Here is a 27,707-nt window from a genome sequence, read left to right as displayed (position 1 = left end):
ATTATTAATTTATTTATTATTATATTAATTTAATTATAATAAAAGTTATTTTAAAAGTATTATTTTAAATTAATAAATTTATTTATATTAAATAATTTATCTTTAAATATTTAATATACTTTAAGTTTAATTATTTTTATAAATAAGTAATAAATAGCTATATATTTATATACCTTTAGAATTAATTATTAAAATATTTAACTTTTAGTTAAAAGTAAAATTTTAAATAATAATAAAAGTAATAAGTATTTTATCTATATATATTTTTTTAGTATTCTTTACCTTTATAGCCTTAAGGCTAAAGCCTCTTTTTGGCCCCTTAACCCTATTACAGTTATTTATAGAAGAGGGTTAGGAAATCTTAATATTACACCAGTTTCTCTCTGAAGCTGTCATAATGAAGCATCATCAATTTGTGGACGGTTTATTGCGCTGGGTTACAAAAGTCATAAAACTGGCCAGTCAAGGATGGGGCGATAATGATCCACCATTCCTCATAGCAGTGCACCAAGAAGATGAAGACATGGTCGATCTCCTTCTCCGTACAGGTCAAATTGATATCAGAATCAGAAACGAAGACGGTTACACTCCACTCTTAATCGCCGTGGAGCTTAGGGACCTTGGTATCGTCAAGCTACTGCTTGAAAAAGAAATGATTGGTGGTAGTCAGGAGGATTTGGAGAAGATAGCATTCTCTTCTGTAAAGTCTATCGTGGATGAGTACCATGAGTACTATTATACGCCTCAGGCTGATTTCAGTTCTGGAATGATGCTTCTAAGGGACGAAAAGGAGAAGTTTCTTTGGTGGGCTGTAAAAGGTGAGAGGTTAAAGATGATTGAACTCATTCTTGACGAGAGCATGGTTGATACCAATCGGACGCTTCAAGGACAAACGTCACTCATGTGGGCTATTAAGAAGAGGAAAGAGGACATTTTGAAGGCTTTTCTCAGCAATTTGAGAGTTGATCTACATTTCGCCGACAAACTGGGACGAACGGCCCTTTCGTGGGCTCTGGACTATAGCAAGGATAGAATGGTTCTGCTACTGCTAAGTGGGAGAGGGTTCTCTATCCAAAGAGAAAGCAGCAACACTTCACGAAAATTGTTTTGGTGGGCTATCGGAAGGGGCAATAGTGGTGTGATCGATATGCTTCACGAATCTGGTAAGTACGATATCAATACGAGAGATCTTTCAGGGAAGACGCCGTTCCACTATACTGCTGAGACGTGTGCTGAGGAGGCCCTGAGGGTGCTTCTTGGGACAGGTAGGGCTGATGAACAGGCGGTTGATAAATGGGGTGACACAGCACTTTCGATAGCTATGAGGAGGGGCTACAGAACCATAATGGATCTACTGTCGGCTTACAATCATCGGAGCAATGAAATTACCACCAGAGCCGCAGACTAGTAGTAATGATAAAGCTTGAAGGAACACAATATAGAGTTTGAGCATCATGGTGATGAAGTGAAACGCATAGCCACATCAACTATCTCCAGGCCTTCCCTGGGGCATATACAGCCCTTCTCCAAAGGGAGTGGGTTTACCAGGGAAGCTCCTGTCCTTTGTAACTAAGAAACTTACCCGAGACACTTCCCCGCGTGGCACTATCGATAATTCCAAGACTACCTTTTACTGCTTCCTCGACGCCCTCAAACATAGCATGGGGAAATCCCCACTCCGTAGCAGCAGACTCGCCCATTTCCGTATTAACAAAACCAGGATGGAGTGCAAAAGCTACCAAGCCCTCATTCTGCAAATGCAGAGCACGCGTAAGCCAGTTCAAGGCAGCCTTGCTGGGTCCATATGCACCAGCGACTACTTCATGGTAGGTGATACAGCCAACAGATGATGAAACATTGATCATCTTGGGAGCAGATGACTGTTGCAACAAGGGCCAAACTCCCTGGACCACTGTAAGGGGGCCGATTGTGTTGATGTCGAACGCAGAACGAAGGTCATCGGTCGGGATGTCGAGTACAGGATAAGATTTGAAGCTGGCGGCGGCATTGTTGACGAGAACATCGACGTGATCAATGTCGAAAGCCTTGCAGATCTGGTGAGGAGAGAGCGGGGTAGTAAAGTCCAACTGCACAATGCTCAAAGTTGTGCCGTCACCCTTTGCGAGATCGACAGTAGCATCACCGAGAGATGTGTGGGCTTGGTCATCGCGAACTGTGGCGATGACAGTGACGGAGGGACGAACAAGGAGGGCTTTAACGAAACCAAGGCCGATGCCTCTGTTGCCGCCAGTGACGACCCAAACAGAGTATCGCTGGAAGCCATAATGATGTAAAGGTGATATGGAAGTGGAATAAAGCTGGTGAGAGAAGAAAATAAAGGAGAAGGTAAATATCATGTGTTCTGGCATAAATTACATCTTATAAGTAATGAGGCATAACTGACTAATGTTGGCTTGAGCCAATTAACTGTAGAGTAGAAGGGAAGATTTATTATCCGGCTTACATAGAACAGCTTGGCAATGTGCACGACCAACAATAAAAGGGGGGGTTAGTACTGAGAAGAGTACAGACGTAGGAGGGGCAGAGATTTATAGTACTGCATATTATCATATCATCATTGCAACAGGACTAGAGAGATTTACTCCATTGCTCTCCACTCTACTTGACTGGTTTGCTTAACAGAACGGCGAGTGATATTATCGAGTTATATATATTAAAACAACATTACACAGCCTTGAAGGTCTAATCATTAATAATTAACCAGCCTATGTGCCAGACCGCATCTTATGATACTCTTTCGCTGGATGTCTGCATACAAGGCTTCGGGCTCCAATAACGCAGACCCTAGAGCACCCTCAAAGCCCTCTTGATCAGGACAGCCATTTGCTTGTAAAGCCTCGTTCTGGCCTTTATCTAGATTTGATGCGAAGATACCTGCTGCAGAGAATGGGAGGAAGTCTTCATATGTGATAGGTTCGGCTGTGAGATATCCCTGGTCAATCAAGTCCTCGAGCGATGGCGTCCCTGTGATATCAAAGCTTCCTTTATCTGTACCGTGGTAAGTACAGTAAATGAGGCCTTGTTTGCGTAGCTCTGACCACGAGTCAGGATAGTCTTTAAAGGCATCACCCATGGCCTTGTCCATTGCCTCGAGGCTCTGCGCACCCGAACCCTCGCAGATGGTGCTTGTGGCCTTGGCCAACAGCTCATCGTAAAGCTTTCTCCCCGCAATTGTCACTGCAGCTCCTCGCTCCTCGATCTCTCCAAATCGAGCGCGATGACTTCCTTGGATAAGATCCCCATTGGCGTCGCGGAATCTGATCTTTTCTTCCAGGGCTAGGAAGCTCGTTTGACGGAGGAGAATTGGGCATTGACGTGAAGGGGGGCCCTCGATGCGATCCTTGACCTGAAGGCCTTGCTTTCGCATTTGTGCCTGACTAGCATCGATATCCAGCGTTCGAGGTGTCAAATGGTTGATATGCGCAGTCTTGAATGAGGCGATATCAGCAATTATAGGATGCTCCCTGGATAACTTTCTGTATTCTTCTTCTGATGCCGAAGCTTCCGGCATCCAACTGAAAGTTTTCATTGCCTCATGAATAAATTCCTCAACTTCATGCATCTCCAGGAGCCAGTTTTGTCTCTCGGCACAGTTTATCAAGTCCAGAAGTCTGTCGCTGAAGATATGGCGTCGTGACAACAACTTCAATGCCAGCTCACGGGTGTCGGCGTTGGTGATCAACTCAGGCCTGAGCAAAGTTGTAAACACCCTGAACGGGTTCTGGTTCAAGGATTCTAGGTTGACTGGACGAAAGCAAGTGCCATGCATGGGTAGTCCAGCGACAGAAAGATCGTAGTAACCCACTGCCTTCAGGCCAAGAATTGCAAAGAGGCGGGCCATAGTTCGTAACTCAAACGGGGTGCCCAGTCTGATGGCACCGTGTCTCTCTAGGTCAAGTCTCTGAGACAGAAGAGAGTCTTTTATCGGGTCCGGTTGCCCAGAAAGCAAGTCGGTATTTACTGCGTGGACGATCTGGACCAAATCCCCATAGACGGGGACTTCATTTCGGTACACTGCGGACAATGACAGTGTGAAGGCAGTTCGGACATCGACAGGGCTTGCAAAATCATCGCCTCGATACACGAGGGATGGTTCAGTCGAGATCGATAGAGTGTTGATAGCAGGCATTTTGGTTGTAATGAACAAGAGGGAAGAAGGATGAAGACTGATAACAGCCGATACTAAAAGGAATTGCCTGTAGCAGTCAGTGTATATATATGGTATATAGAACACGATGCTATATTGCCTCTCCATGCGCAACACTTGCATCATATGATCCGTCGGATAGTGCCGAGGATGTACAAGGTCAAAGCTTGGGTGTTGGGATGAGCCCCATCAGCCAATCACGGCGGCTACCGACGGCGATACGGCGTTACCATCTATGGATTGAAGCGCTATCAGTCGTATAAGACAATGAATTACCCACTACCAAACACACCAATCTTAGCGCTACAACCAAGTTTTCATCATGTCTTCTACAATTACCACAACAGCTTCCATGGCATCACTCTCTACGAGCCAACCCAAAAGTAGACTTCATCAAATTCCTCAATTTCAAACCCCCGAAGCTACAAGACGATGGCAATTGGAGCAAATGGCGGGCGCCTTTCGCATATTTGCCAGATTGGGCTTCGCTGATGGGGGGAGTGGCCATATTAGCGTTAGAGGTAGGTTTGTATAGTCTATAGTGAGTCAGTAATAAGCTAACCTGTAGAGCAGACCCGGTTCAGCCCGACACGTTTTGGCTCAATCCTTACGGGGTCCATTTCGGCCTCTTGAAGGTGTCCGATATGGTTCATGTCAACGAAGACGGAGACCGTATCGGCGGTGCAGACAGACCCGTGAATACTGCCGGCTTTATTATCCATGCAGCTATCCATAAACGACGCCCTGATATCAATGCTGCATGCCACTTCCACAGCCCTTATGGCCGCGCATGGTCTACGTTTGGGAAGCCGATAGATATATTGAATCAGGATAGTTGCATGTTCTATAATGACCTTGCGGTGTATGCCAACTTTGGCGGTGTCGTCTTTGCTAAAGAGGAGGGCATGCGGCTTGCTGACACATTGGGTCCGACGAAGAAGAACCTGATACTACAGAATCATGGTATTTTGACATCAGGCGGTACTGTTGCAGAAGCAGCTGCCTTGTTCATCGCCCTGGAAAGAGCTTGTCAGACACAACTACTAGTTGAATCGTCTTTGGCCGGTTCGGGATTGCAAAAGACGTTTGTAGGTGACGAAGAGGCTCAGTACACAAAGGATGGGACTGGAAGCCCCGAGGTTATGTATATGCAATTTGTGCCCGAGTATCAATACATCCTGGCGAAGACTGGGGGCGACTTTCTGAAATAGAACGGTTTATTTAATTTAAGATGTTTCAATCACTATGACCAAATGCCATCATGCGATTTGTTTCTCTTCCCACAATAGATGCCTAAAGACGTAATTGGTAGCTTCATATACAACAAGATCACGATGTTTTAGATACTATAATCCAGGGTAAGCTTCTATGAAGCAATAGAGTATCCCAGTGCTGTCGCCAAGGTCTTCACAATCAGTAAGTCACAATGACGTATGATTGATCCCAAGAGTTCAACGATGGCCGCATTCACGCACGGCACGAGCGACTGCGGAAATGGGGACTGGGGGTTATCAACTATCGTCTCTATGTGTTCCCAGTATCCGATGCTTTCCAGGCCGACGGATTTCGTCTCGTCAACCCCGAGTAGAACCACAAGGCCATTGTATAAACATCGTATACCGGCAGCTGAATTGCATTTTGAATGCTATCGGCATAAGGTGGCATGTTTGTACACTCCAAGACCACTGCAGATATGTCAGGATGCCGATGCATTAGCGACTTTGCCTCAGCGACAAGTTCCCTCTCCAACCGACCAGCATCATAGCTCGCTCCATGAGCGCAAATATCCCTGAGATGGCTCTCATCCGAGAGTCCCTGTACCCGGACGCGGTTAGGATCAATGCCCAGCTCCAGCAAGTGAGCGTTTCCCAGTCTCCCACTGTCATATGTTAACACCCCGATAGGTCTGTTAACCGGGAAAATGGACAAGAGGCTGGGAACTTGAACGAGAGCCGACGTGGCCACTGGGATGGGTGACAGGGCTGCTAATCTGACATGTTTAGCGGGTGATGTAGTAACAGGATGGGGTTGGAAGTCCCAATACCTGGTTTGGGCAGCGGCCAAGAAACCGCAGCTGGTGATAGCGCCAACAGCCCCTCTCTCCGCGAGCCTTATCGTGGCTTGCACAAAACGATCGATGAAAGCATCTTCGTAATCGCCATTGGTGACAATTTGGGCCTCCGATGTGCCTGTCACCTTTTCGCGGATGAGGGGAAAGGGCCATGTATCCTGGTTAAAGGGATCGCCCGGGGGACGGTGAATGTCAACTTCTACAGCGAGGAAGCCCAACGGCGGTCCTGAATCTGTGTTCTCTCGTGCCATTATCGCTTCTTGGATGGCTGTCCGAAAGGTGAGGCTCAGAGATTCCATCAACACATCCCGTTATTTCATCTGTAAAGTCATCGCCCAGACAGGGTTGGCTTAGTGGTGCGGGGGTTCATTCCTCACCAATCACGGGGCTTGCCGGCAGGTTTTGGCTGACTTCGGGGGTTTCCTTGTCGATCTTTGCTGCTTTGGGGGCCACGATTCGACCAGGCATTGAAGATTGCGCATCTCGGTGCATATAGTTAGTTGGTCAAATCGCGATACCTTGGCCGTCGTGCAACTTCTCTACTCCCAGTCCGTACATTCATCCATCATGTCTCCAAGCCGCACTTCTCAGAGACCCCACGTTGTTAGCCTGGGAGCGCCTAAATTCGCCGGCGCTGATTACCTGGAAGCCTTTGCTCGAGACCATGACTTTGACGTGCTTGACGCCAATGATCGCGCCGAGACTCAGCGGCTGTTGCCAGAGTTGATCAAAGAAAAGGGTCCTGTAGATGCTTTTGTCATTCGCATGGGCACGCCGCCTTTTGAGCCATTTGACGAGGGTCTTTTGAGTTCGTTGGCGCCCGACTGCCGCATCATCACGTCGGCATCTGCTGGATACAACGAGTTTGATGTTGATTGGATGTCCAAGAACAACATCCTTTTCTGTAACTCAGTTGATGCTGTTGCAGAGGCTACAGCAGATATGGCCATCTTTCTCATCTTGGCTGTTCTCAGAAACACTTCCAAGGCTGAGCGCACAGCAAGGGCTGGCAAGTGGCGAGGAGAGCCTGGCTCGCTTATTCCAGCTCGTGATCCCACCAACATGACGCTAGGCATCGTCGGTATGGGTTCCATCGGAAAGGTATGCATCATCATCCTACCCTTTACTTCTTTGGCATCTGTCAGCTAACTTAGGATTAAAGTATCTCGCAAAAAAGGCCGCAGTTTTCAACATCAAGATTAAATACTACAACCGTCGCAAACTCCCCCACGAGGTGGAACAAGAGTACAATGCGACCTACTGCTCTTCCCTCCACGAACTATTATCTCAGTCTGATATCGTGTCCCTCAACTGCCCGCTGAATGAAAAGACCACTGGCTTGATCGGTCCAGCAGAATTTGATGCCATGAAAGATGGAAGCTTTTTTGTGAACACGGCTCGAGGAGCTATTGTCAACGAAGCCGCTCTTAAGTCGGCACTGGAATCGGGCAAGATTGCAAGGGCGGGTCTTGATGTGTTGGCGAATGAGCCAAACGTCGATCCATGGTTCTTGGAGCAGGACAACGTTATTGTTCAACCGCACCTCGGCGGTTTGACGGATGTCGCGTTTCAAAAGGCCGAGAGGGAATGTTTTGAGAATATCAGAGCGTTTTTCAAGACTGGCAAGGCCAACAGCCCCGTCAACGCGAACCGCGTAGGTGCTAAGATGTAACTGAGCGGAATACACAAGAACTGTATCGACATTGATTGTCGCGGCTCAGTTTAAATTCTCCATAGAGTCAAAAATACAAATTGACAATGGCTAAGATTATTGTGGTTGGTGCAATTTCTCGTTGATAATGACCTGAATAGTGCTTATTTGGGTTGATTTGGTGATGATGAATAATTCTTTTTGGGAGAAGTTTATGGAAGCACTAATATACTGTAATCTCACCTATGATTAGAAATTGGCTAATTCGATACCCGGATCTCAACACGTGTCATGACGCAATAAAAGCGTGGATGATCGCGTAGGAGTCATCCAGGTATGGCTCTAGATGGTTCGACCAATACATTTGCCACAATTCAATCACGGCCGTGGAAGAAGCGATAGGTCTGTGAATTATTGAATAACTACTACCTAAGAAAGTACGGGACTCAATTGCAATTACCAATGCTACACCTATCTAATATTTCCGTACAAATCAGTCATCAGTTCCAATCCCTGGTTCGCGACTCCGACCTTATGTGCTACATATATGGAGTTGGAGTTATAGCATCCTGCTGATTCTCAAGAATCAGTCTGCTTGCTTGTTGTCGCAATTTGATCGTACTTGGAATCAAGGCTCTCTGGGCTACTGGTTAATGTTGTAAGCTGAATTGCCTTAACACATGTGCTGACAATATAGCACTTACTTCTCCTCATCAACGACAGACCCTGAAATTGTAGTTACGTGGAGCGTCTTGGCCTTTGATCTGATCTGCCACCAAGGGCACTCAAACAAAGCATCTATGTGCTCGAGGGGTAATCCTGCAGTCTCAGGGACAGCGAAGAATACGTAGATAAGTGCCACGAGACACCACCCTGCAAAGAAGATAAAGGCTCCCCAGTTGTGCATGCTGGATAGAATAGAAGGGGTTGCCCGATTGATGCCAAAATAGAACAGCCAGTGAAAGGTCTGGCTTAGTGCTGAGCCGAATGATCGAATGCTGTTCGGCCAAAGCTCCGCCCCGAAGACGTATGGAAGAACTAGGAGGCCTTGATTGATGACTATTAGAGACATTAAGTATCGGGGGAACTAAACAAGGACTTACCGACAGCGTAGCCGAACCCATGAATAAATATAGCTGCGATCGCGGCGGTGGAAGCACCTGGAGCAACAGAACCATCCTGGTGACTCTTGATATAGGCTCCGAGGTAGACATCAGAAATCAGCTGAATGGTAATTCCGATGAAGAGAGACTTTCGGCGTCCCAGAGCATCAATGAAAAAGAAGGAGGCGATAAGCGTGTAAAAGAACTTAGATAGGGAGTACATACTCGACAGGAATAGGTTGTTCCCGTGAGCGCTGTTTATTCCCATCAATGAGAGAATCGGCACCAGGTAACTGGTAACAGAGTTCGCACCAGAGAGTTGAGCCAAAAGGTATGAGATCAAGGATTGTTGGACTCTTCGAAGGTTTCCAGGTACCATAAAGGTCTCTCTCAGGATATCTCTCAGACCGCCGCCTGAAGCATATCGTGACCTTTCAGCTTGGATCTGGTGCTCAATGTCTGCGATTTCTCCAGCGACGCGGGGGTGATCAGCTGGTAGACCTCGTAGAGCAACTAAGGTCTCAATAGCTTCTTCCTTGCGGCCAACCAACATAAGCCATCGCGGAGACTCGCATGCGAAGAAGCTTGCAGCAATAATGATACCGCAGATGATGGTAGGAAGGAACCATACCAATTGGTATTGGAGATGAGAGGCGGGGAGGTGGAGGAAACAAGCATAGACGGTCAAGGTACTGATAGTTAAGCTCAGAAGCATAACAACGCTAAACCATACGGTCAGGAGGCCACGAATCTCGGTCGGCGCGATCTCAACAATCGACATGGGGCCCGTGACAGTCAAAGGACCGATGCCAAGTCCAGACACAAAGCGAGCAGTGTAGAGAGCACCCTTGTTTCCATAAGAGAATGTTGCAATAAGCTGACCGATAATCCAAATAGCAAAGTAGAGTCGCAGTGACCAGAGGCGTCCGATTCGATCGTTGATGAAGAACGACAGGGCGGATCCAACGCCCGCCGTCAGGTAGACGAATGATATAAAGTTGGCGACCTCGCTAGGATTCGCAGCAGAGGTAATACCGAAAGCCTTCGAGAAGCCTGGGAGAGACGGGACGACGGAACTGGAGCCTTGATCCCACGCTGCAACAGGTTAGAGATGGTCTGATGATAATGAAGGGAACTAACTGATGCACAAGCCGGACATGGCATAAAGAGCCGAGGAGACGAGGAGCTGACGGTTATAGATGACTTCTCGTGGCGAGTTTCGAATGCTGCGGACATGTTTGCCGAGCGAAGAATCGCTGAAATATCGGGCGAGATGCATCTTGCAGATAATGCAACGGTGATCTTGGTCAAGAAGTTGAGTCGAGGAAGTTGAGAAAAGTGACCAAGGTAACCGATTATATCATGTAATTAGATTAAGAATTTAGCTCAAGATATATCATCGCGTCTGTTACTGTGATAATCGTTGTATATACCAAAGTGCTAGAAGCTTGAACTGTCACGCGACGAGCTGTCTAGACTACCCTGGATTGCTTATCTCGCTCCCACATTGTTATCGTTGAGCTGGATTCTTCCGGGACTAGGCCCGATATAGATTAAAGCGAGGTATCGCTATCTCGGAATCCACCGAGTGGCTTGTCATGTGTTCCATTGACCGTATCATCTCAAAGTGTACTAGTCAAATCTCAGCATTCCTACCAGTAATCCCCATCAACAGGCGCTAGCTTGGCCAGGCAATTTAACACGGCAGCGACAGCCAGACAGGCACGTACGTTGGCGACAGTAGAGGTCAGCACGCTTTTACCATGTCGATTGCTTTGCAGAAAGAAGACCCTATCGTGATCGTAGGGGCGGGCATTTTTGGTCTCAGCTCAGCTCTGCATCTCGCCAAGAGAGGGTACAGCAATGTCACTGTATACGACAAACAAAACTACGACGAAAGTCTCTATTCTTATCAGAAAGGCTCCGATGCGGCCTCGGCAGGTGATTAACGCTCTATCAATCTTTGTCGATACAACTAACGGTTTCAAGATCTGAACAAGATCATCAGATCATCCTACGGGACTCAGATCGAGTACCAAGAGCTCTCGGTCGAAGCAATAGACATGTGGAATCAATGGAACGCCGACCTGGCTGACGGAGAAGTGCCACCCGGCATGAGTTCGAGCGATAAAGTCTTCTGTAATAATGGAGCTATCTCCTTCAACGAAGGCGATGAGCTACCCCCCTTCGAAAAAGCAACTGTCGAGAACGCCAAGAAGTTGCATTTGACGAATCAACTGATAACAACTGCCGCCGACGATGTGAACACGGCGAACGATCTCGGTTTCGATTGCGACCAATTCAAAGCCAGTGCTCGGGGAAACTCCATGGCGGGTATCCTCGACACAAGCGGTGGATTCGTCGCTGCTGATAAATCGTGTCGTCTCGCCCTCTACAAGGCTCGCAAGCATGGCGTCAAGTTTGTTTTTGGTCTCGAGGCCGGAGCATTTCACTCATTCATAAAGCGAGGAGGAGATATCGTTGGTATTCGCACCAAGGATGGGAAAAACCACCACGCAAAACTGACCATCATGGCCTGCGGTCCGCAAACACCACTTCTTGTCCCCGAGCTAGACCATATCTGCGAGGCGACGGCTGGCTCAGTCGTCGTCTTCAAAATTCCAAAAACCTCTCCGATCTTTGGCCAGCTTTCGCCTGAAAAGTTCCCAACTTGGATGTACAACATGAGGCACGGAGTCCGGGGAGGTTTGTATGGATTTCCTGTCGATGCAGAAGGCCACCTCAAGATCGGTTACAGGGGGACCAAATACACGAATCCACTGTTACAGCCAGACGGCAAGGAGAGGAGTGTGCCCGTGACGCGCTGGTCCAAGGGAGACAAGCTTACTCAAATCCCCAGGCAAGCCATGGATACCATTGGGTCTTTTGTTGCCCGCCATATGCCCGAGGTCCTCCAGGAGGCTGGCGATGTTGCCTTTACCAGGCTCTGCTGGTATACCGATACATTCGATAATCACTTTGTGATAGATCGGGTGCCGGGACGACAAGGCTTGATGGTCGTTACCGGTGGAAGCGGTCACGCTTTCAAATTCTTGCCCAACATCGGGAATTGGGTAGTGGATATTATTGAAGGGGTAGGGTTGGATCGTCCAGCTATTCGAGCGTGGCGGTTCCGAAGCCCTTCATCTTTGGAGCATGTAAATGTGCTTATGGAAGGCTCTAAAAGTCTCAGGGCGTTGAAGAATGTGGTTCTCACTGACTCGATGACTGGTAGAACCTCAGCGAGAAGTTCACTACTATAGAATACTCTAATAACTACCTATGCTTCGTTGTTACTCATCCCCTGAAGCAATTCTTGAACGAACCATTCCGAGTCAACTGGCATGTCATCGGCTACAATATCCAAGGCCCAATCTTCAACAGCTCGCGGATCAGTCGACTGATTGTGATCCGGTGCTTGTGTTGCTTCATTCGCTCCTCCTGACAGACTGCCATCTCCACAAATGAGGCTAATGGTCCTCTCTGACAAAACCTCAAAGATGTCTCGATACGGCACAGCCTTGCTCCATCGCTCTGCGATGATAACTAATGCAGTATTGCAAGCCATGCACGTATTAATGATATCCATTCTCTTGGTCGCTTGTCGTACCCTGGTGGACTTCCAGATGCAATATAGATACGTGAGCCCTCCAAGGAAGAGTATGTGAAGGGACCCCCACGTAAACTGCAAGGATTGATATTGGAACAATCTGCGGTAGAGAAGGCATAGCTCTTTTGCTTTCTGCATGCAGCATTCCAACACTTCCTCAACAGAGTCTTCTTCTCCAGGTAGAGCCTTGTGCGTAATCGAATACCTGTACAATAAAAGTATTGAATGATCGTAAGCCAGTCTGAACCATTCGCGCGATGCAAAGACAGACAGGGGATCCATGCCTGTCGTGTCTGGTGCATAAGGGATCTCGGAGTGCCATGCCTCTAGCTCTGCTCTCAGCTGATCCATAAGCGGCTTCTTGGCTACTTCCTGGCTCACAGGTGACTGTGTAACGGCTGGGTATATAGTGGTTCCTATTTTGGACCACAACCGACGTAGTTTTATCACATGGATGGCGCCCGTCATGTTCGTGGGCGGCTCGTCGTGGGAGACGCGTGGACTCTGTAATAAACCTAGCGCATTGATCTTGTCGTCATCGATATCTAAGGGCAGCTATTGTTTGGCGAGTTAGTAAGGCCACCAGTGAGCAAAGACGCGATATGCTCACCTCAGCATCAATACAGTCATCTGGTATACCGACGGGACGGCCTAAGATAAAGGAAGCCACACGATCGATATCATAGGCGACCCAAAAACATCTCTTGGACATTTCAGCGATCAAAGGGTTGGCGTTTCGCCGAAACCTGGAGGCGCTTCGATGGTAGCCAAGTTGTATGCAATATCTTATGGCAAGGCCAGACGATTTCCTAGAAACACATTAAGACCATGGCCCTTACTCGAAGTCAGTTGCGAACTAACCATAGACTTCCTCCCGCTGGAGACCTTATGGAGTACACTGCGCACGACAGGAGACTTTGTATGGACTCAATGCTGTCGAGTTCAAGAATGAACGGCTGATGCTTTAGTGCCATTTTGTAGTAGGACTCGGCTGTGTCATAATGAGCTGGGCCCAGAGCCAGAGACGCTGTTGCGTAAACCTAGAACTCTGTCAGAAATCGAGGCTATGGTGGACAACGTGCTTACCATCCACACAAAGAACTGCGCCATATCTCCTGCTGCAGCAAGATTGCCCGACAGGTCCGCCTTGAAACACTGCTCTTCCCAGAAGCGAAAGGTCGGCTCATGAAGGAAGGGATACTGTGCATGAATGTTTCCGAAATACGCTTGTGACAAAGCAGTACCCAGAGGCGGCGACGGGAAACTAACGGGAAATGCCTGAGGACAATCCCAGTCTATGAAGCCGCCATGCTCGAACCGAACAGTGCTCGCCTGCGATCTCTTTGGAAGATCTATAGCTGTACTGATGATACGTGAGAAGGATACGGCTGATGATGGGCCGAAGTAATGAGGTTCTTTGCTAGCAGTTGTCAGGCATAATAAAGCCACGTCAGTCGATAGTTGATCTCTTGCGTCTTCTGCTTCAGTCGACGCATCCCGTTGACCGTTGCCCACAGGGTCAGACTCGGCCGGGCCAACGAATGGAGTGGCTGCCGATGGGGAGAAGCTCGAAGAATCCTTTTCTAGGCCCATAAGATGATCAAGAGCCACATCAGGCCTCGCTTGCTGTAACAAGCCCTCTAAGTAAGCAACCCGTGTCTCGAGTGACTGCATATAATCCCTTGGTCGAAGGAGCCCTGTCGCGGGATCTTCCACGAGGCATTCTGCGCATAAATGTGAGCGAGATGACAGGTCAAGGCCAATGGATTATGCCTCACCTCTACCGCTCTTTTCGCAATTTTGGCATTTTGGGATTTGTCCATCACACTGCTGAGTGTTAGAAGCGACTGCAGGTGATTATAAGGGTCGTACTTTGAGCTTTTTTTGTTTGCAGCCGCTGCAAGCTAAGAGAGTGCGCTCCCCAATGCGAGATCTTTTAACAGAGTTGGGATTGGTTGTGTTTTGGGTAGCCATTGTAGATCGTGCGGTCAGGGGCGAATGGCCAACTAAGTGTAGGTAATGGAGGAGAAATGCGGGGGAGCGAAATGCCTGAGGAATGATGTAGTACATAAGTGTAAAGCTAAGTGCTGACGTTTTTGCCTTAAATATAAGGTTGAAATATAAACTTTATTGTTTATTTCTAATATATTAAATAAATTGAATTAAAGATATTAAATAATAACAGTCAATAGAGTTTCAATATATAAAGTATGTTTAAAAACTCTTGTAATATAAAATAAGCTTGTTTAAAGGCCAGTATTAGGTAATACATAAGGGTAACTTGTTAGCCACAGAGAAAACATAATGCACTTTATGTGTTTAAGCCGTAATGCATTGCGATATATTACAAATTCAGGCTATAGTGATTGGGCATAGACTGCTAAAGTAATTAACTTGTCAATTATATATACATATGCCAAAAATTGTATCGCGTAAGTGTAAGGGGCTTCTGCTATATTGCTGACACTATTGGTAACCACTTAATGCCGTTTCTAGTTCTGGCTGATTTTTCTACGATCCCACTTGAGCCTACAATTGGTAAGAAATGCCTTTCCGTCTTCTAGACCTTTCAACGACAGTTCTCATCGAATGTCAAAGATGCAAAGGGTTTAGTTGGGCAAAGCTATTCCGTGCTGTAACGTTGATCGGGGCTGACTGCACTTGTAAGCAACATTGACGTGGGACGGTCACCGCTTGTTATTACACACAACCTTGCATAAGAGGGCAATGTATGGGTTGGATCTCATAGGGGGAGCTAAAAGGCTTTTGACCTCCTTAATGAACAACACCGAACAACACTCAAAGCTGAAACATTTATTGCCACAATATCTGCTCTACCCGGATTTATCAAGATAGCAGTAGAAAAAAGCCGTGCTCTCTGTAACAGCGCTTCTTCACGAGCCAATCCAATGCCGATAGGTAAAATAAGTCGACACTCTTGAAGCGATTACCAAAGAGCCATGGCCCGAGACGCCTGGCGTGGTTCTCAAGCCCTACGGTTTGCGGCTGGGGCCGTTATTGCATGATCAATCATCCACCATTCCGGGTCGTGATGGCCAGTTGTTGTCACTCTCACATAGATTACCCATTTTGCCCTCAGCAACATCCCTGGAATCTAATGACTATATGTCAATCTCTATGTCAATCCTAAGAGCAAAGACAACTGAGCTGAGCGGTCCATCATACACATGCTTCACGATGCAACTTCCTCGGCCCTCACCGCTTAAACACCTCCGCCCGAAGCATCTACCAGCGGCCACAAAGTTTAGAAGTGACCAGAAAGGATCGTCAAATACACGTTGTCCTGAACGGTGCAAACTAGCCCGTTCCGGCGGATGTTGAGTTTGTGGCTACAGAGTTTGTTTCACTATTCGCCGTTGTCGCCGTTGGCTTATGACCGTTACACTCCTAATTTGACGAAGCTAATAGATTTATAGTTTAGCTACCCCGCTCTGACCTCTGTGAAGAGTAGCATAAGAAGGAAATTTCTTCCTTTTCAAGGGGCAGGGATTTTGTAACCTGTTGACATTTGGCTCAGTAAATAAACTTATCGACAGTACCGAACATCATATCGATCTTGTCAGTTCGGCCGTCTCTCCAGTAATATATCGGATCATGACCTATCTTACCTGTGACTACGACAGTGAGACATCAAGCATTGCTGATGGAGGAATCGATACCCCGTTCACCTCGGACTTTGACGGTAAGAGGACTTTACCTACTTTGCTGATAAAGCTAATTCAAGAGGGCAAAGAAGTGGACATGAACGAAATATTGTCTTTAAACAATTCGGAAACTGAAGACTCATTGGAGGCTTCTGCTTTACATAGTAGGACAAGCTTGGCCTTGAATCACGGTCTATCAGCGACGCAACGAGAGTGGGAAGGCCTATGTATCAAATACCATCAAGGCATCCAACATGTCCAAGATATCGAGGATCAAATGTCCCGCTACCAGGCATTTTATCCTTGTCTGTGCATTGGTAACCAGAACCCTGAGTTATATACACATCGTCACCAACCAACAAAGGATCGAAATACCAACAATAACCATAAAACAGCCGGTTCTCTTCGTAGTGGTCTTCAGAACAACATATCCACCAATCTCTCTGTTGACAGTCATCACCCCATACTTAAGACGAACAACGCTATAGAGGTGTCCGTTGTTACGCTTGATACTCTGACTGGAAAAAGGACAATGATAAGCATGACAACCAGGTCAACAATGGGTCATGTTGAGCAGTTACTTGGGTTTTGGGAATATGATTTGCCGATAAATTTATAAGATAGGCGTACAAGCGGGCTAGCTACTCTTCTTACGATAAATATGGCTGAGATATATATCCAGATAACTGCTCGGAAGTTTTACCAGGCTAACAAAGACTTAACAAAGTGAAAGATAGATTATTATAATTACAGTCTGTTCACAAAGCAGGATTCTTGCTCATGGTCTGGAATTCGCGAAGTTTAAACAATTCGTTTCTCGATGTGGAAACTAATGGCTTGAAGTACTCCAGGAGGGTACAGCGGTTTAAGAAGGAAAGCAATTGGTAGGAGTTCTCTGTGCTGAGGTGTGATTAAGCACCTGCTCTGTCAGGCTATCTGGTCAAGTTCCTTCTGCTAATTTAAGCTCTCATCCACAAGTCTCAACTGCAAATAACACATGTAGTTCACAACTGAGACACCAGGTTGCCTGGAAGGCATACTAAGCAACGAGATTGGTGTCTAAACAAGCCTGTAATGATAATTGTCCACTGTCGACCCTGCAGGCCTTTGAAAGTAGTGTATAGAAAGCAACATATGTTTGGTTAAACCAATCTTGGACTGCTCGACTACACCCTCGGCTAATAGAAAGACATATTATTGGTAGAGCTATTTTGAGATAGGTTTATCACCACCCCAGCAATTTGGAAAACCTCTTCAAAGCCTATCATTATCAAGTATGAGGATGGAAGTTAGGCAACAACACCCAGTCTGTCGAAATCAGGTGCCCAACCATTTTTGACGCCCGAAATGGTAATAGTGTTGGGTCCACTGGTGTTGAAGCCAGAGAGCTCTACGGCATAACCCTTGTGGACATCCTTATCCCAGTTGTAACCCGTCAGTGGAAAGCTCACAGTCTGCGCAGTACCGCCATTGACCTTGATGGAAGCCAAGCGGTCATTGGTACTACCGGTGAAGCTAAAACCTACATCGCCATTGATGTAATCAAATAGAACGTTTTGAGTGGCCTTTGACGTGCTGATATTCGAGAGGACAACCTGACCGTTGGAGCTGCCACCGACATTTCCGACCTTGGTTGAGGAGGTGCAACCAGAACAAGAGGCAGTCTTTGCCCCTGAAGACAACGACCCGGTGGATATAGAAGTGTACTTGTAATTGACGGTGTTACTGACTTTCTTGATGTTTGAGAGACGTAATGCGACAGAGCCATGCCCGTTGACTTGCTTGGAGAACGAAGAAGCTCCAGTAGTAGTTTTGCCCGTCCACAGGTCCTTGATGTCGGCTGATTGGTAGCCGAGGGCAGAGAGCTGGAGGCTGAGGGTTCGAGCACTGTTGCTCTGGTCGACATAGAGAACTGCAACATCCCCGTTGGCAAGGGGTCCCGCCCACAAGTCTCGATCATTGGTCCATCGCTGCACCAAGCTGATAGGTTTGACGGCTGCATCCTGGTTGATTGAGATTAAGTCCTTGTTCTGAAGAACAGCCACGGTCTGGTCCGACAAGGCCGTGACATCTGTGGAAATCATGAGAGCGGACTTGAGCATGGCCCATAGGGCGAAATGGGTCGCTTGTTCGTCAAATGTCATGCCAGAGTTACCGACCTCGAGAAGATCAGCATCGGCAATGTGGCCAGGGCCTGAGAGGCCCCTATGTGCGATGTGAATGGCTTGGTTGGAGATGCGATACACATTGCCCCAGCCTTCGGCGATATCGTCTGAGAGGCGGAAGGAGGTGGATACGTCCTGAGTCCATTCTGCGGGACCTTCAAGGCCACTGGATGAGGAGTAAGGGACACCCCACTGGCAAATGAGCATTCCAGGGATCCCAACCTTCTGCAACTCGGTCCACATCTTGCCGAAACGAGTGACAAAGTCAGTTCGTGCATCCTTGGGGGCGTTGTTGCTGGCGTTGTCAGCGTAGCAGTTGTCATCTGGATCATACTATTAGTAGGATGCTATCTGTTTCACTTATAAAATACTTACATTTCAAATACTCTGTATTCAACGATTTGAAAAACGCGGCGTCGACGGCTTCGTGACCCAAGGATCCCAGCACAGGAGATGGGGACTGTGGATCGCACATACGCACACCAGCGTCGGAATACATAGTCCACTTCATGCCCTTAGACCTGGCCAAGTCGCTCAAAGGCTTAAGCCCATCCGGGAAGGCATTGGAATCAATTTTCAACGCACCTGTGGTTGGGTCACGCTTTGCATCTCGAGAAGCCCAGCCACAATCGATCTGGAAGAATTTGTAGCCAGCATCGACGAAGCCACGGCTGGAGAGAGCTTCAATAGCTGTGGCGATGGTCTTGTTGTTGGGGCTGCATGAAACCTGATTGTATGAGTTCCAGCCCATGACGGGGGTAGACTGGAAGGATTGACCAGAAGCCAGGGAGGGTATGGCGGCAACCGCCAGTATTGAAGGAAGGGACTTCATTTGGCTGATGAACAAGTTAGATTGCTAATGTGATGGAAGAAGTATGTGTAGAGAAGTTCTTCTGCAAGGCTGATTCGATGAGATATAACACTCCAAAGACCTGGCTATTTATGCTTCCGAACTTCAGTCTTGTACATCCAGCAAGATATATCGGTAGGTTCCGAGCATTTTTCTAGTACCAGCACCACAATCGGGCCGTTTTTGTTTCTTTCGCAGCATGCCCATGCTTACTGGATGTGTTATAACTTTTACCAGGGTATCTGCAACCTTGGCTGAAAATCCCCCGTGGGGAAAGATCACGAGCTGCAGAGACTCGTTCCATTTCATAATGATCTGCGCCCGGGCCTCGTTGCATCGAGAAGCCTATATGTGCGGCTAACTAAACATAGACGTGCAGTCTGGGGATCCATTAGTGCGGTTCCCAGCATATTAGCCTCTAAAAGCTGGGGTGAACTTTATACATGCGAGAACTCGAGCAATTGGCGCGCTTTCGAGTCTTCCCCAAATTACAAATATTGTCGGGTTAGTCAGGGAATCCAACCTCGAATATGAGGAAGGAGGATAATGTCTAAGTTTCCGGCCTCCAGGGAATTGATGTGTGTCTAAGATATTGAGCTATTCTTTTGAGAGCAATGTTGCTTTGAGTTGATAGACTTGGCAGTTCATACTTGCATTGTGTGTGTTGACTGGCTCTCTGCATGACTTCCTGGAGATTGCCATTGAGGAGTGACGTCTTTCAACGCAGCGATGGAGACAAGTTTAGGGTAGTAATTGTGTTTACAGGCATCAAGTGGACCTTGGACTTTAACAAGTGGTCAAAGCGCACTGGAATCCATGTCACGCGCGTCGTGTCGGGATAAGTTTCGGGAGGTAAAGGGAACACAAATATCAAGAAGACATAACGCAAGCAGGGCCATTTGGCCATGCAAAAAGGCAACAGAGGGTGCCAGGAAACGTACTGCCAAGGCTCCAGTCCCGGAGTACGGCAGCTCATGGGAATAGACACGCGATGACAAGGTCTCCGGCTATCGATGCCGTGGAAAATACCCCAACGGCGCTAGAATGCATCCTGGAGAAACGAAGCTTACGTGCTGATAGGTGCGTCTAACACTAGCGCAAATCCAGTCGCGGTTGATCTCTTGAAGCTTATCCCCAAACAGACTCTCAACCCCGTGGAGTTACCCCCAATACCCCATTCTTGACCCCATTAACTCCGTTCCCCCTCACGACGCTAGAGACTAGAGTCGATTCTAGAGGAAGCACAGATAATACGGCCGAGATACCACCGTTTTATACGCGATGCCAAGCTCCCATAGGCGCGTCTAAGACGAGGGTTTATCTCCTTGTCACACTTCATTGTTTGATTCTCGGATTACCTTTTCTCGTACTGGGAGAGAATCTGCAGATCAGCATATAATGAGTCCACGGCCGGCCCAATTCTGACAATCATCAGCCTTCTGAGACACAACTCTCTTATCCCCCTTCATTATCTCTCACTATCATCGTTGAATCAACAGCCAACATGGGTGTCTCTGAAAAGGAGGAGCCAGTCTCGGCTGCTGAGATTGAGACTCAGAAGCATACCATCAACCACCAGGCAGATCTCGATCACAAGGCTGAAATCGCCCAATTCAAAGGCGATGCCATCGAGGCTGAAAATGCCGAGTTCAACATGGGTGTCCTGGAGGCCGTGCGTGCCTACCCCATGGCTACCCTCTGGGCATTCATCATGTCATGCACCATTGTAAGTTCACTCCCATAGACCCTGGCTAACTCTCCCAAGCTGACAGCATCAGATCATGGAGTCGTACTGCGTCTTCCTAATGGGAAACTTCATCGCCCTGCCCAAGTTCGCACAGGACTACGGTGTCTACAGCGCAAATGTTAACAAGTATGTCATCACGGGTCCTTGGCAGTCCGCCCTTCAATGCTGCGGTCCCGTCGGTGCGCTTATTGGCGTGACTATTGCTGGCCCTATTACTAGCCGCATTGGGTACCGCTGGGCCACTATCGGAGGTCTGATGCTTCTCAATGCCTTTATCTTCGTCTTCTTCTTTGCCAATTCGCTTTCTGTTATGGTAGCTGCCCAGGTCCTCGAGGGTATTCCATGGGGTATCTTTATCGCCAATGCCCCTGCGTATTGCAGTGAAATTGTTCCCATGAGGCTGCGTGCTCCTGCAACCCAGATGTTGCAAATGTTCTGGGCTATCGGCTCTATCATCGTTAACGGCGTCGCGTACCATTACAACGGACTCGAAGAAAAAGCAGCATACAGGTACGTACTACATTATTCTGCCGTTGGAACTTCAAAATGAGGATTCATTCTGACAATATATGTCCTTCAGGGTCCCCATCGCTTTGCAGTGGATGTTTCCAACGCCCCTTGCTATCCTGATTTTCCTCGCCCCTGAATCTCCATGGTGGCTCACCCGTCGCGGCCGATACGAAGATGCAGTCAAGGCTGTCGCTCGCCTTGGTCGCAGCACTGTCGTCAAGAACCATGAGGAGTCTGTTGCTATGATGCGTCGAACTATTGAGCTTGAAAAGTCCGAGAAGGAACCTAGCTATCTCGAGCTTTTCAAGGGAACCGACCGTTACCGAACCCTTATTGTGTGCGGTGTATATGCTGCCCAGAACTTGACTGGCAATCTGATTGCAAATCAGGCCACATATTTCTTCGAACGTACGTATCCTTTCTTTGCTACTCCACTTGGAAAAGTCACGCCATGTACTGATGCATTTGATAGAGGCCGGCATGACCACAAACACTGCTTTTGCCCTCGGACTTATTACCTCTGCCTTGCAGATGATTTTTGTTATGCTGTCCTGGATTCTGACTACCTACATTGGCCGACGCACCATCTACGTCTGGGGTTCATTCATCAACGTCTTGTTCCTCCTTGCCTTGGGTATTGCAGGTAGTGTTGGGAAGAGCAATGCAGCCTCACTGGCCCAGGCCTCCTTAGGACTTATCGTGTCTGTTCTCTTCACACTTGGCCCAGCTCCTGTTTCATACGCCATCATCGGCGAGACATCGGCCATTCGCCTCAGGCCTCTTACGACGGGTATCGGCCGTGCCAGTTACTACTTAGTTAATATTCCCTGCATCTTCTTGTCGAGCTACATGCTTAACCCTAAGGTATGTCCACTGTGCTCTTACCTCCATATACTCGAAACTAATGCTTTTCTATAGGAAGCTAACCTCGGCGGAAAATGTGGCTATGTCTGGGCTGGAACGGGCTTTGTTTGCTTCCTCATGTCATGGATCTGGTTGCCTGAGTTCAAGGGTCGCTCATACCGTGAGATTGATATCCTGTTCAATCGTCGCGTCCAGGCTCGCAAGTGGTCCAAGACTGTTATCGACCCCAACGACGATGAGTAGATGCTTCTAGGACAGACAAATAGGCGCCCACGATCTATTTTAATTATCTCGATATAGTTATACCAGATTGATCCCCTTCCAGTTTCTGTTTCCGCAGATCATGCCCCCTAGTATCCCAGGGCTGATATCCACTGAGCAGTAACCTTACCTCATGCTATCCATTCATATCCTGGGACCTTCGGGACTGCTTCCACTGTGGTATATTTCTTCTAAATTTCTCTTTCATTTACCCTGCTCAGTGTTGGCATCGAATGGCACGTGAATCAAATGACGGGTCAAATGACGGGCTTATTGCAGGTTTCAGACGCAGCGATCTTGGCAAGCACTCTGGGAGCCCGAACAAAATCGTCGACAGGCGATCTACTGTTCAAGAGAGCATTTTGAAGGGCCTGTCTTTCCTTTTCCATTGCCTGAGACGTCGTATAATTCCGTCCCCGGCACCCTTCATATTAGAGACGAATGGCCAGCATCAAAAGTAATCAAGATAAGCGATCCCTGGTGATCACTCGTGTTATTGGGCTTGGAATTGCCATTGCTTCTAATGATGTTGGATCCAACCCGCTCCTAGCTGTTATGTGGAGCAAACCTCCCATCATGAAGTTTCAATAGCTGATTACTTCCAGGTAGACTACTTGTATCTTTGTTTCCGAGAACCAGAATCATAAGATCAATGAACTTTGGAGTTCTCACTGCTCCAGCTATAAAAGTGTATCTTCCCAGACTTGAAAAGAACCAACATGCTTGACTGGCGCGTAGTTAAACCACTCTAAAGACCATACAGAAATACCTGGGTAAGAATCTACAGCGGATTATTGAAGTAGGGGCCAAAATAAGAACTGAGTCTGGTGTAATGAGTTAAAATAAATATTATATGAGCACGGTGAACGGATCAGCCTTTGGACCCTCTGCAACAACGCAATCACTCCAAGATCTTACTTTCAACTCTATTAGATCTCTTGATGTCACAGTCAGCTCTCAATATCACTCATTTTGCCCATGATGTTACCAAGGTTCTTATCGGCAGTCCTCCACTCGTCCTCAATTACTTTTGACACCCATGAACCCCTAGGCTTTAGCTTGAACTTGAAGGGCTTGGGCTCTGTCATAAACCAGACGACCTCCATCTCCATTGCATCTACGTTGTCAACAGGCTCAAAGTCAAATGCCCAGATCATCGCCGCTACCTGGGCAAAGGTGCCGTCTACAGCAACACGCTTTCCAAGACAGCTGCGTCGACCGTGACCAAATACTGGCAACGGGAGGGAGGTCCTCAGTTCTCCTTGGTTCTTAGTGTCTGCACGCATGCATTCACCATCTAGCCATCTTTCGGGAATAAATTCATCGAGATCGCCTAGTGACTGGTCAAACACAGCCTTATCACGACCGATAGACCACGCATTTGTCAAGACAATTGCATTCTTGACGATACTGATACCCTTAAAAGAGTCTTGTTTGTCTGCCCGACGAGGAACACCTCCCGGGGAAATAGGCCGCCAACGCAGAAGCTCAGATATGATGGCGTCAATGTAACAGAGGGAGGATCTGTCCGAGAAGCAAGGAAGTCGATCCCGTCCAACAACGGCATCCAGCACGTCATGCGCTCGCTTCATAAACTTCTTGTTGACAGCCGTCGCAGCGATGAACAGCCAGAGTATTGTACGAGTGCTAGTCTCTATACCACCTTGGACACTTGTCGCAAGTGTGAAAGCTAGGTCAATATCGGAAATCGGCTCCTTGGCGTATTTCGCTGCAAGGGAGCGTGCTTGTTTCGTTGCGTTCCATCCGGGACTGTCATCACCGAGGTTCAACAAGTTCAGGTTGAGGTCTTTCTGCTCCTTGAATAAGTTATCTGCTGCTTTACGCCACGGTGAAATTGCCGCTGGGAGCTTGGCAAGGAACGGGAAGATATCGGGCAGACCAGGCTTCGACGCATACGAGGTGACCTTAGCCTGCGTCTCACGGACCCGTTGATAAAGTGGATAATCGAGGGTGGGAACCCGAACGCCATAGTGCAATGCGAGAATAATACTCGCTTGCGCTCGTTCGAGGAAAGGGAACAAATCGTCGCTGGTAACGACTACCGACTTGTGGTCGCTCAGTTCGACGAGGTTCTTGACGACCTGTTTGGCTTCGAGTTCCATGACGGGCTGATAGCGCGGAGCAGCGATGCTACCGAGCGACGGAGACAAGATGCGATGATGAAGCTTTAAATGCGCATCCATGTCATGCATCAACGTGAATCGTGACTGTCCTGACCCAGCGCCTGTGATCATCTCCATGCCCACGGACCTTGGACGATTGCTGTACCAAGCGCCCCTCTTGCCCAGCAGCTCTGTCGCTGCCTCGGCTGTGTTGATAACAACAACGGGCACTATCCCGAACAGTTTCGTCGTTGCGATAGCGCCATTTTTTTTCACCCAAGCGTCCCATCGCAAGAGTGGCTTCTCGATCGGTGAGCTGTGGATGTCGCCGATGATGGGCAGTTTGAGGGGTCTCTTCCTGTCTTTCCTAGTTGGTGACGAAAAGTAAAATAGTGTTACACCGACAACAATACCGAGCACCAAAAGTGAAATTGAAGTAACTACCATGTTGACCAGTGATCTATGTCTATCCCAAGTTGCCAGCAATGCTCACCAGCACCTTAAACCTCTCACAGGCCAAGACAATCCCCGCACGGGGTTACTTCCAAAATCAGCAATCCTCCGCAAATATCAATATCACCATCATGTTGCATTGTTTTGTTGAATCCGATAAGACGTCTTACTTCAGTGATCGAGGCATTATTAGCAGACGAACTGATACGTCATCTGAGGCTGTGCGGTGAAGCCAAAACAACCAGGCCACCACAGATTTGTTGTTTTAGATCAGAAAAGTCTGAAAGGCTGAGTTCAAGAGATTGTATTGGAGAATTAGTTGTCGTTGGCACACCAAGTTGCATGTGACAGCGCTATGACAGTACATCCGCGATTGTTTCCGAGAAGCTAGGGCCGTGCTGTTGACGCTCGGGTGCATTACCGCTTCACCTGAACTCTGGTGCACGGGCATGCAACAACTAATCTTACAGTAAAAATCTTTTTACCTTCTCTTTCTGGAAACATACTCCACTCTAGTTGTCCTGAATACTGACATAAATATGTGTTTGAAACATCCTGGCCGTTGATCATGACAGCTGAACTGACAGTCCTGACTCTCAAGGGAATGAGCCTTCCTGAATGGGTATAGCCATAGAAAAACATGCCCAAGCACCACGTTTCAGAATATGGTTTCTCAGGACATGCATCTAACTATAGCTCAACGTCAAAGGCATCTTGGAATGGCAGTATCTTCGAGCATGTGACATTTTTCAGTCTATTTGACTCGCGAAGAATATATATACGTGCTTGATGTCCAACAATCAATCACAAATAATCTCATAGTCATCTCGTTTGTTCATCGCTCGTTACCTTTTTCAACATGTTTACCGCTTTATTTCTTTCTGCCCTGGCCTGGAGCCAAATGGCAAATGCCCATGGAACTATTACCAGAGTAATTGGTGCAAATGGTGTTGTCATGCCGGGACTTACAAGTAGGAACATCTCTGGAAACTTGAGTCTGGTGCTAACAGGTGGCAGTCCTTGATGGAACACCTCGATCTTCTATCTCTGCTGCTTCCGGGGCACAGGTTGATACCAGCGTGATCCGTGACCCCGAACTTGGTACTAGCAAGGCCTCTGCACTTGGTCGAACTAGCAAAGGCCCAGTTGACGGCGCCCGTGTCATTAAGGCGTTTATGAAAGGTCTCAAGGGCCGGTCCCTTGCTGACACTATCCTTGGGGGAGGCGAAGAAGGTATAGTAAAATGGCAAGCAAGAAATATTTCTTGACAGCTAACACTCTATAGCTACGAGAGAAGCCGTGTCTTTTGTGACTGGCAATGCTGGTGCAGTTGTAAATGGTAGGGTTTTGCTAATGACTCGAATTTCCAGTTACTAACCTATTTCAGGCGTGCAAGACGGAATTGAAAGCTCTCCGGTTGGCGGTCTGGCCCTAGGTATATTGGTAGAAGCAGTCGAAAACTGGAATTTTATGCTGATCGACAGTAGGAGCTGAGCATGGAGTTAATGGGCTTCTGGATGACTTTTTCCAAACGGCAAAGGGTGTCCCATCTCCTCGTGGATACATCGAAGACGGCGTTCAGAATTCCACTGGAGTTGGTGCCAAATCCGGGCTGCCAACTGCAGCATCCGATGGGACTCTCAAGCTGATCTACCATCAGGTTCGTGGCTAGGGTTCTCATTTGTGATTCATATTGACTCTTCGCCATACAGGTCAATGAGGACGGCGCTGGCCCCTTGCTAGTAGATATTGACTTCACTTCAGGAGGGACTGACCCGAAAGCTTTCAAATCAGCTGAAGTGGTTCAGAACATCATTGGGGTGTTAGGCTTTTCAACCGTGAGCTCGACCGACTTTCCCGTTGTTGTCAAGGTGCCTACTGGTCAAATTTGCACTGGAAAGGTAGCTGGCGTTTCTGGTATTTGTATTGCAAGGGTCCGAAATAGCGCTACTGCCGGCCCCTTTGGAGGCGCTGCTGCATTCACTCATAACCCAGAGGCTGCAAAGGGGAAGAAGTCCGCAAAGTTTCGTCACCGCCATGTCTGATTGATGGGTTCGCGCATGCTGGGATTACCTGGCGTCATGTTCTTGTAATCTATTCCTGGAACGAGTCGGACATAGTTCCAGCACCCTATCACCGTACCTTTCTTGCAGTTGCCTAAACAATAGCATCATTTTAATACACGCCTGTGTCTTTGACTCCTATAACCTCTATACGAGCAGGTGTATCCATACTTAACATAAATATCAAAGCGAGAGCCTATGCGCCCCAGTTGTACTTGGTGTCCTCCTACAAGGTTGTGATCGATAGTGATGGTGAAGGTGACGTTGCTTGGCTTAGGATAAAATGATACAAGGTGGCGGGTCTCGCCCTTACCTTGTCTTATCTTATCAGCGCGGTGTGTGCAGGGCTTCTTCGGAACTAGCTCCAGCCAACAGCGGAATGAACTAACAAATTCCCCGCATA

General features: G+C 47.7%; 13 protein-coding genes across 13 annotated transcripts; 6 read left to right on the top strand and 7 right to left on the bottom strand.

Annotated features, from left to right (window-relative positions):
- Window positions 1–397: 397 nt before the first annotated feature.
- Window positions 398–1,408, top strand: FMAN_14352 (uncharacterized protein; the record flags this gene model as incomplete). The annotated part of the gene is made up of 1 exon (XM_041825035.1): window positions 398–1,408. The coding sequence occupies one exon, from the start codon at window positions 398–400 to the stop codon at window positions 1,406–1,408; it is 1,011 nt and encodes a 336-aa protein (XP_041690456.1).
- A 133-nt stretch (window positions 1,409–1,541) lies between these two features.
- On the bottom strand, window positions 1,542–2,357 carry FMAN_14351 (uncharacterized protein; the record flags this gene model as incomplete). Its single annotated transcript, XM_041825034.1, has 1 exon — window positions 1,542–2,357. The coding sequence occupies one exon, from the start codon at window positions 2,355–2,357 to the stop codon at window positions 1,542–1,544; it is 816 nt and encodes a 271-aa protein (XP_041690455.1).
- Window positions 2,358–2,710: 353 nt separating this feature from the next.
- Window positions 2,711–4,150, bottom strand: FMAN_14350 (uncharacterized protein; the record flags this gene model as incomplete). Its single annotated transcript, XM_041825032.1, has 1 exon — window positions 2,711–4,150. The coding sequence occupies one exon, from the start codon at window positions 4,148–4,150 to the stop codon at window positions 2,711–2,713; it is 1,440 nt and encodes a 479-aa protein (XP_041690454.1).
- A 340-nt stretch (window positions 4,151–4,490) lies between these two features.
- FMAN_14349 (uncharacterized protein) lies at window positions 4,491–5,379 on the top strand (the record flags this gene model as incomplete). The annotated part of the gene is made up of 2 exons (XM_041825031.1): window positions 4,491–4,689; window positions 4,742–5,379. 2 exons carry the CDS (start codon window positions 4,491–4,493, stop codon window positions 5,377–5,379), a joined length of 837 nt encoding a protein of 278 aa, XP_041690453.1.
- Window positions 5,380–5,692: 313 nt separating this feature from the next.
- Window positions 5,693–6,490, bottom strand: FMAN_14348 (uncharacterized protein; the record flags this gene model as incomplete). Its single annotated transcript, XM_041825030.1, has 2 exons — window positions 5,693–6,158; window positions 6,213–6,490. 2 exons carry the CDS (start codon window positions 6,488–6,490, stop codon window positions 5,693–5,695), a joined length of 744 nt encoding a protein of 247 aa, XP_041690452.1.
- Window positions 6,491–6,806: 316 nt separating this feature from the next.
- FMAN_14347 (related to glycerate-and formate-dehydrogenases) lies at window positions 6,807–7,911 on the top strand (the record flags this gene model as incomplete). The annotated part of the gene is made up of 2 exons (XM_041825029.1): window positions 6,807–7,340; window positions 7,402–7,911. The coding sequence occupies 2 exons, from the start codon at window positions 6,807–6,809 to the stop codon at window positions 7,909–7,911; spliced, it is 1,044 nt and encodes a 347-aa protein (XP_041690451.1).
- A 558-nt stretch (window positions 7,912–8,469) lies between these two features.
- On the bottom strand, window positions 8,470–10,272 carry FMAN_14346 (uncharacterized protein; the record flags this gene model as incomplete). Its single annotated transcript, XM_041825028.1, has 4 exons — window positions 8,470–8,536; window positions 8,595–8,937; window positions 8,994–10,088; window positions 10,134–10,272. 4 exons carry the CDS (start codon window positions 10,270–10,272, stop codon window positions 8,470–8,472), a joined length of 1,644 nt encoding a protein of 547 aa, XP_041690450.1.
- A 484-nt stretch (window positions 10,273–10,756) lies between these two features.
- Window positions 10,757–12,256, top strand: FMAN_14345 (uncharacterized protein; the record flags this gene model as incomplete). The annotated part of the gene is made up of 2 exons (XM_041825027.1): window positions 10,757–10,934; window positions 10,983–12,256. 2 exons carry the CDS (start codon window positions 10,757–10,759, stop codon window positions 12,254–12,256), a joined length of 1,452 nt encoding a protein of 483 aa, XP_041690449.1.
- A 17-nt stretch (window positions 12,257–12,273) lies between these two features.
- On the bottom strand, window positions 12,274–14,577 carry FMAN_14344 (uncharacterized protein; the record flags this gene model as incomplete). Its single annotated transcript, XM_041825026.1, has 6 exons — window positions 12,274–13,158; window positions 13,214–13,412; window positions 13,465–13,643; window positions 13,690–14,327; window positions 14,382–14,430; window positions 14,476–14,577. 6 exons carry the CDS (start codon window positions 14,575–14,577, stop codon window positions 12,274–12,276), a joined length of 2,052 nt encoding a protein of 683 aa, XP_041690448.1.
- Window positions 14,578–17,557: 2,980 nt separating this feature from the next.
- Window positions 17,558–19,265, bottom strand: FMAN_14343 (uncharacterized protein; the record flags this gene model as incomplete). The annotated part of the gene is made up of 2 exons (XM_041825025.1): window positions 17,558–18,756; window positions 18,809–19,265. 2 exons carry the CDS (start codon window positions 19,263–19,265, stop codon window positions 17,558–17,560), a joined length of 1,656 nt encoding a protein of 551 aa, XP_041690447.1.
- Window positions 19,266–20,787: 1,522 nt separating this feature from the next.
- Window positions 20,788–22,647, top strand: FMAN_14342 (uncharacterized protein; the record flags this gene model as incomplete). The annotated part of the gene is made up of 5 exons (XM_041825024.1): window positions 20,788–21,009; window positions 21,062–21,540; window positions 21,611–21,948; window positions 22,013–22,404; window positions 22,459–22,647. The coding sequence occupies 5 exons, from the start codon at window positions 20,788–20,790 to the stop codon at window positions 22,645–22,647; spliced, it is 1,620 nt and encodes a 539-aa protein (XP_041690446.1).
- A 968-nt stretch (window positions 22,648–23,615) lies between these two features.
- Window positions 23,616–25,235, bottom strand: FMAN_14341 (uncharacterized protein; the record flags this gene model as incomplete). Its single annotated transcript, XM_041825023.1, has 1 exon — window positions 23,616–25,235. The coding sequence occupies one exon, from the start codon at window positions 25,233–25,235 to the stop codon at window positions 23,616–23,618; it is 1,620 nt and encodes a 539-aa protein (XP_041690445.1).
- An 865-nt stretch (window positions 25,236–26,100) lies between these two features.
- Window positions 26,101–27,286, top strand: FMAN_14340 (uncharacterized protein; the record flags this gene model as incomplete). Its single annotated transcript, XM_041825021.1, has 6 exons — window positions 26,101–26,212; window positions 26,259–26,474; window positions 26,527–26,580; window positions 26,629–26,676; window positions 26,729–26,901; window positions 26,954–27,286. 6 exons carry the CDS (start codon window positions 26,101–26,103, stop codon window positions 27,284–27,286), a joined length of 936 nt encoding a protein of 311 aa, XP_041690444.1.
- Window positions 27,287–27,707: the final 421 nt, after the last annotated feature.

Source organism: Fusarium mangiferae (assembly GCF_900044065.1).
Source record: "Fusarium mangiferae strain MRC7560 genome assembly, contig: FMAN_scaffold020, whole genome shotgun sequence".
NCBI lineage: Eukaryota > Fungi > Ascomycota > Sordariomycetes > Hypocreales > Nectriaceae > Fusarium > Fusarium mangiferae.
The sequence above is the reverse complement of the archived record's forward strand: the minus strand, read 5'-3'. Positions and strand labels throughout refer to the sequence as shown.